At 42.7% G+C, this 7,719-nt stretch overlaps 1 protein-coding gene across 2 annotated transcripts in view; it reads right to left on the bottom strand.

Moving 5' to 3' along the window:
* SP8 (Sp8 transcription factor) overlaps positions 1-7,515 on the bottom strand; it is a 7,908-nt gene extending 393 nt beyond the window's left edge. The window contains exons 1-2 of one of the 2 annotated variants that reach the window (XM_077491243.1): positions 7,037-7,515; positions 1-4,341 (exon numbers count right to left, since the gene is read on the bottom strand). The exon at positions 1-4,341 is cut by the window's left edge and continues 393 nt beyond it. In XM_077491243.1, coding sequence (XP_077347369.1) covers positions 2,830-4,341; positions 7,037-7,057 — 1,533 coding nt within the window. In that variant the 5' untranslated portion in view covers positions 7,058-7,515 and the 3' untranslated portion in view covers positions 1-2,829. The other variant, XM_077491244.1, reaches the window with a different exon arrangement.
* Between the last annotated feature and the right edge of the window lie 204 nt (positions 7,516-7,719).

Below are 7,719 nucleotides of genomic sequence, written 5' to 3'. Positions count from 1 at the left end.
AGCTATAGCAGAACCGCCAGCGAAAAGTACATGCTCAATTAAATTAGATGTCATTGAACATTTTATGAAATAGTGTCTTTTTTTTTCTCAGTTACAGTTTATACCTATCTAAAGTCATATTCAAGCAAAAACTAGATCCTCAAAGTGCATTTTCTGTTTGATGTACACTTCAAGAAACAAAATATTTATAATAATATTAATAATAAAAAGACTGCAGTGACCTGCAACAATAACTCAATATTTTTTGTGACAAAAAAAAAAAAAAAAAGAAGCTCCATTGTACTTCTATATATTTTCAAATATTTACTGTTATTAATATACAAGAAAAATACTATACAAAAATCGCCTTCAGTACTTAGCTCCTCTGCTCACCATGCTAGGGGGTATTTGATAGCCCTCCTGACATTCCCCATGACTTGGTTCTATAGAATAGAATTTATGGAAGGGCCTTTGGCCAAGACTTTACACAAAGGGAGCAAGTGAGTGAACATGTTTTAAATGGGACTTGGGTGATTTCAGTTTTGCATTTCAAACTACCAATGTGAAGTGGAGGGAATGTATTATTTTTTTTTTAAATAATTAATTAGAGGTAAAAACATTTTATCTAGAGGCTATTGTAGAAATTTGGAATTTGGTGTTTCTCATACAAAGTAAAATTACATTCTATCTAGAGAGGATATTAGTTATTGTTTCACCTATGCAGGAAATTGTGATTTTATCTAGAGGATATTCTACTTTTAATTATACAGGAAAATAAGACATTATAGATTTTTTTGATTATTACCTATACAGGAATATTAGATGATATCCAGAGAATATTAGAGAATTTTGGAGTATTGGCTATACAAAAAAACTAATTTTCCTACATAGGTAACATTCCAAAATTCTATACCATCATTTGGATAACATTTAATTTTCCTGTATAAGTGAACCACTGAAATGCTATAATCTCAGGATAAAATCATTTTTTTTATCCAGGAGTTATTATAAATTTGGGGTTTCACCTATCTAGAGGATGAATTCTAAAATGTAAAGTTTTACTTATGCAGTCAATTGGATTTTATATAGACGATATTTTAGAATTCTGGAACTTGGGGTTCCACCTAGACAGGAAAATGACTTGTCTAGAGGATCTTAGAAGTTTCACATAGGCAGGAAAATAATTTATCTAGAGAATCTTGCAGAATTTAGGGGTTTCACCTATGCAGGTAATCTAGATGGTTCCTAGAGGAATTTTTCGATTTTGGGGATTTCACCTACATAGGGAAACTTGATGCTATCTGGAGAATATTGTGAAATTTTGGGGTTTGACTTATGCTGAAAATATAGGTGTAATCTAGAGGATATTGCAGAATTTAGGGGTTTCACCTATGCAGGAAATCTAGAACTTTCATGGAGGAATTTTTAGATTTTGGGGATTTCTCCTACATAGGGAAACTTGATGCTATCTGGAGAATATTGTAAAAGTTTGGGGGTTTACTTATGCAGAATATATAGGTATTAGCTAAAGGATATTGCAGAATTTAGGGGTTTCACCTATGCAGGAAATCTAGATTTTTTATAGGAATTTTTAGGTTTTGGGGATTTCATCTACATAGGGAAACTTGATGCTATCTGGAAAATATTGTACAATTTTGGGGGTTCACTTATGCAGAAAAAATATAGGTGTTAACTAGAGGATATTGCAGAATTTAAGGGTTTCACCTGTGCAGGAAATCTAGAAGTTTTTTTTTATAGGAATTTGTAGATTTTGGGGATTTCACCTACACAGGGAAGCTTGATGCTATCTGGAGAATATTGTAAAATGTTGGGGGTTTACTTGTGCTGAAAATATAGGTGTTATCTAGAGGATATTGCAGATTTTTTTGGTTCACAGGAAATGCCTAACTTTTTATTTACTAAACAGAGTTTAACATCAGACCACTTTTCTTCTTCTTCTTCTTTTTTGTTTTCTTTTTTTTTTTAAGCAAAGTTGGGTCTTGCAGTTTCAAACTCCATTAGTAAATATTATTCACACCTAAATATTCCATTTGGTCCTAAAAACTGATCATCCAGTGATTATTTTGAAAATGTACAAGTTTGAAATGACTGGGAAGGATGCATTCCAAATAAGTACAATTTATTTTTTTCAAGTAGAAAACAAACATACCAATATTGAGTCCCAATGAACATAACACATGGTTTACCTGTTAGCTGAAACATCCCAGCACACTAATCAACTAAACTTTGACAGCAGCTGCCAGTTGAGTGTTGCTCCAGTTTACACAGTGCATTAGTGGACTTTTAGGCCTTTGTGAAGGTTGCTATCCATTGCAGTCATGTCTGGTGACCTATAGTAAGACTACAATCAAACATGGGCGCTCAGTGGCATATTTTAAGACTGCATTAAAAAGGCTGGAGCTCAATGGAGTCTAAAATATGGATCAAGCAAGTCTAGCATAGCAAAGAGGATGGAGACAAAAGGTTGCAGTTTCCTGGCTCCATTCGGGCACCCTCTTCTCTTGTGGCCCAGGAGTTCAGCTTCAGATAATCTGTCCATTCTCATCTCCTTCCAGCCAGCAGGGAGGGAGGAACTGGCTCCCACATTTCCCCCCTTTTTTTAACTAATTCCTTGAAAAAGCCACTTTTGTTATGGTAAATGGTGTCATCAGAAGCAGAAAGAGGTCAAGCTGTGACTGAAGCCTCGGAGTGTCCAGAGAACAATGCTTGTCCATGTCCTAAGTTACAGAACAGAGCGGGTTGGGGGGTGGAGAAGGGGGGGTGCACAGTGACCAGGAGGGGTAAAGGGCTACAGGGAACATAAAAAAAAAAATGGGAGCCCATAGGGTCTTACTCCAATCCATTTCTGTCCGTGGGGTGCAGAAGCTCTGGGGAATGGCAGTTCGGGCTGGCTGATGGGCTGTGCTCGCTGTCGGTGTCGCTGCCCTTCTTGCCCCCGCTGCCTGGACCTCCATTGCCGGCGCCTCCGCCCGCCCCCGCGCTGTGAGTCTTGACGTGCTTGCTCAGGTGGTCGCTCCGCATGAAGCGCTTGTTGCAGACGGGGCAGGCGAAGCGCTTCTCCCCCGTGTGGGTTCGCAGGTGCCGCTGCAGCTCGTCGGAGCGGGTGAACCTTTTGCCGCAGAAGAGCCAGTTGCAGACGAAGGGCCTTTCTCCGGTGTGCCAGCGCAGGTGTGCCTTGAGGTGAGAGGTCTTGCCGTAGACTTTGCCGCAGCCGGGGATGTGGCAGCTGTGCAGACCTTTCCTCCGCAGGCTGGCCCCCGCAGGGCCCAGTCTCTCCGCCTCCTGGCAGTTAGGGCAGTCACAGGTGGCTCTACCAGAGTATCGCCTGGCAGAGGAGCGAGGGGACCCTCCTAGTGGCCCTGTGGGTGCCAGCATGGAGCCAGCGGCGGATAAGGGGGAAGAAGAGGGGTCTGGGTAGGAGCCGGGGCCAATCACTGGCTTAAATCCGTCCATCAAGTGCTGCCCGGCTGGGCTCAGTAGATGCCCCCCTTGGGTGCCTCCTGCACCCCCAGCTCCGGAACCAGGGCCTCCCCCCGCGCTTCCTCCAGTGAAATGTCCAAAGCCGGCAGCTGTATAGTCTGAGCCGTAGCCACCCAGAGGGGAGTGCAATGAGCCCTGTAGGGTGCTGGGGTGGAGGGCAGCTCCTGCCCCGGGGGTCTGAACGTCTATCCATCCGGCTCCAACTTCCCACCAGCTAGAGGCGCCCCCTGCGGATGCCGCGGCGCCCACATCTCCGGTATGCGATGGCTTGAACCAGGACTCGTAGGGGTGTGCCATCCCCACCCGGGGGTAAATGCTCTGCAGGCTGTCCACCGAGGCGTGCACCTTGGATAGGAAGACCGGCTGGTGGTGTGAGGCTGCAGCCGCCGCTGCTGCCGCAGCTGCCGCCGCCGCCGCCTCCTGCGATCCCCCGCTCACCGGGAACACCGAATATTCGTTGGCAAAAGGTGAAGCAGCCGAGACCGGACAGTTTCCCCCTCCTCCCCCGCCTCCATTGCCGCCGCCTCCGGAGGACGTCAAGGAGAAAGCGCTGGAGCCCGGGGACCCCCCGCAGCTGAAGGAGTCCGACACCAACGCGGCAGCGGCCGCCGCAGCCGCCGCCGCTGCCGCAGCCGCAGCGCTGGAGGAAGAGGAGCCGCCGCGGGACGAACCTCCGAATCCAGAGAGAGAGCCGGAGCCAAGGGTGCAGCTACCCGAGGAGGAGCGCTTCCAGGGGTGGAATCCCTTCCCGAATGAGCCCGAACTGTCCGAAAGTGAAGACGGGGACGGGCTGGCACTGCCGATCTTGTTACAGGTGGCGGCTAACATGGCCAGAGGAGTGGATCCCAATCTGGGCTCTTCCTGGAGACAAGGAGAAGGAAAGGAGAGATCAGTCAGTAATTCACGGGCAAGCCTGGACAGAAAACTTCACACTCTACTCCCCACTGCTTTATCCCTTTATGCCAGCCTCAGGCAACCTGTGGCTTCCTATAGAGGAACTACAAGGCGCAACAAGCCCCCTGCTGTCACTTGTAGTTCCACAGCAACAGGAGAGCCACTGATTACCATCAGATCTGAGCAGGCAGCTATCCCCTACAATACTATCAAAAGTTCAACTGCAATTTAAGTCATACAGAAACTATATAGGTGTCCTTTAAATGAAATCCAAATCTATTAAATCAAAAAATTAGGATGAGAATCTGTGATTTAAACAGATCCGACTAGGACAAAATAACACGTCCTATTTTAGAGAACGGCAAGTCATCAGAAAACTGGTGCAGTGCTCTGCAAACATCAGATCACAAAGATAATGGATCGTGATCTGTGCAGATTAGATTATTGTTAGATCATAGCAGATCCCAATGTAATAAAGTGATAGATCATAGCAGATGTCAATGTTATAAGATTATAGATTATAGCACATCCCAATGTAATGAAGTGATAGATTATAGCACATCTCAATGTAATACAATTATAGATCAGATCCCAATGTAATAAAGTGATAGATTATAGCAGATCCCAATGTAATAAAGTGACAGATTATAGCAGACCCCAATGTAATAAAGTGATAGATTATAGCAGATCCCAATGTAATAAAATTATAGATTGTAGCAGATCCCAATGTAATAAAGTGACAGATAGATTATAGCAGATCACAATGTAATACAGTTTTACATTAGACCTCAGTTTATATTGATCCCTGTTAAACTATAACAGATCCCAGTGTAATCAAGTGATAGATTATAACAGATCCAAAAGTAATCAAATGTTAGTTTCGATTATAGCAGATTAAAATTTAATGTAAAAAAATGTGTTAGATTAATTATAGCAGATTACAATTTAATGTAATAATTTCCTAGTGTTATATTATAGTATGGTAGATTTAATGTAATACATTTAATTTAATTGTAATAAAGTTTTAGGTTACAGCAGAATGTAATAAAGTGTTAGCTTAGATTATAGCAGATCCCAATGTAAGGCAATAAAGTGTTAGGAATAACAAATCTTTGGAATAAGCACATCCTATTTTAAGGAACGGTAAATCATAGGAAAATGATTCCAACTACTCAGCAAACCAGATCGCAAAGATGTATAGGAAATGTATCAGGGTGAGAATCTTTGCAGATTAAATTATTGTTATCATGGGGTCGCCCTACATGTTACAATCTGACCATACAATCTTTGTACAGTTTACAAATACTAATATAATAAGAGGACCTATCTATCGATTTTGTATCCCATTAGGCAGGCCCTTGCACTAAATAGCTGTGTGTGGATCTAAAGGCGTTTGTGCAATCAGATTGTAACATGTGTAGTGAGTTTTAGATTATAGCAGATCCCAACCTAATATAATACAGTGTTCTGAACAGCATATTATTATTATGCAGGATTTATATAGCGCCAACAGTTTGTGCAGCGCTTAACAAAATGAAGGTAGACATTAAAGTTACCTTACAATTTGATACAAGCGGAATCAGGGGGCCCTGCTCGCAAGAGCTTACAATCTAGCAATAGTTAGAATAACACATTCTGTTTTTAAAGAACAGTAAGTCAAAGGAAAACTGTTGCAAATGAAATAGAATCACAAATGTATCGTAGGAAATCTTTTTAGGATGGGAATTTGTGAATTAAAATTCTAATGTAATAAAGGGAATATAAATGTTTTGTATACTACATGGGTGTCCTTTAAATTAAATTTAAATAAATAGACCCCCCCCCCCCCAAAAAAGTATCAGGTATTGAATATATCTTGAAAATAAAATATTTTGAGAGAAATAAAAAAGTATCAGGATGAGAATCTATGATTTAAACAGATCCCATCTAAAGAATAACACATTGAATTATAGGGAGCGGTAAATCATGTGGAAACTGGTTTACAAATGTAGTCAGACACCTTTAAGAATGGGATTAATCTGTGATATAATACAAAGCTAATTTAATATAACAGGTGTCTGCCATAAAGTATACCTAAAGTGAAACATATGTGTCAATTGAATAAAATAATATAAAATACAAATAAAAAATAAAATGATTTCTATTCTGGTTGATTTAAGGTAGGTTTTTTTTTTTTTTTGCCTGCACGATGTTAAATCCATAAAAATATAAAATAAAAAAAAGTATAAAAATCTAGTAAAACACCAATAGAAGTGAGCGGGTCCTGGCTCGGTGGAGAGGAAATGAAAGAAATGTAGAATGAGATGCATAGAGAAGAAGAAATGGATTGGACGTACCTGGCACAGGAGAGGGCTGAGATTTATGACAAAGGCAGCAGCCGGTTAGGAAGTGTCTGCAGTCATGTAAGCTGCACCTCTGGGCAGGAGAAGGCTGTGTCTACAAAGTGCCCTCACTACCTTCTCCTGAGTCCAAGTGACTCGGCCCCCTTGAAGTTCCTTCCTCTTTTCTCTCTCCACTCCCTCGTACTATAGGACTCAATAGGAGACTGATAGCCCCTGTCTGGACTCAGGACTGTTTTAACCCCTCCACTAGGCAGTAAAAAAAAAAAAAAGATGCAGAATAAAAGAACTAATTAGAGCAGCAAGAAAATCCTCAGACTCACCCCTAGTAGAGAAGTTGCCATCACAAAAGTGCCCTCCTCAGAGGATCTTTTTTTATATGTATAAATCAGAGCAGTGTTTTTTTAGAGGTGTGCAATACAATGATCAGGTCCGCCCATTCCAGCACAATTGTAGCTCCTCTCTGGCTTTGAAGTACCGCTGAGTCCCAGCCAGCCAATCAGAGTCGCCGCTGGGTCGCTCAGACCCTCTGCTTGCGTGAGGTCATCTAGACTGCGAGTACGGCCCCTGCACCCCTCCCTGTGCCCGGCAGGGGGGGCTATGAGAACAGGAGGGAGTGCTGCTCATACAATGACATTTCTTCTCCTATGGCAGACGCTCACACTGACTCCCATCATCTGCTGCTCTTCTCCTGATACTGCCTGCAGTCAGATCTCCTGAGCTGGAGTCAGCCATCTACCCAATCCCAGCCCACTGCCTGCAGAGGTGACACCAGCCAAACACTTCCTCTTCCACCCAGTGTGCCTGCTGCTGTCATTGTCACACATAAGGCTCAGCCCTGTCACTGTGTCACCCGGAACAGGACGGGTTAAGGCCAGTTCACATGGGCTGGGGCCACAGGTGCCTTCCCAGCATGCAGCGGGGCTGCTGAGACTTGTAGTCCGCCAGGCAACTGAACAATTCCAATATCTATCTATCTATCTATCTATCTATCTATCTATCTATC

This window comes from Lithobates pipiens, unplaced genomic scaffold, assembly GCF_037356315.1.
Source record: "Lithobates pipiens isolate NorthernLeopardFrog02 unplaced genomic scaffold, aLitPip1_a1.2 Scaffold_19, whole genome shotgun sequence".
Taxonomy (NCBI): domain Eukaryota; kingdom Metazoa; phylum Chordata; class Amphibia; order Anura; family Ranidae; genus Lithobates; species Lithobates pipiens.
Note: the sequence above shows the minus strand (reverse complement) of the source record. Positions and strands in the feature narration are given on the sequence as shown.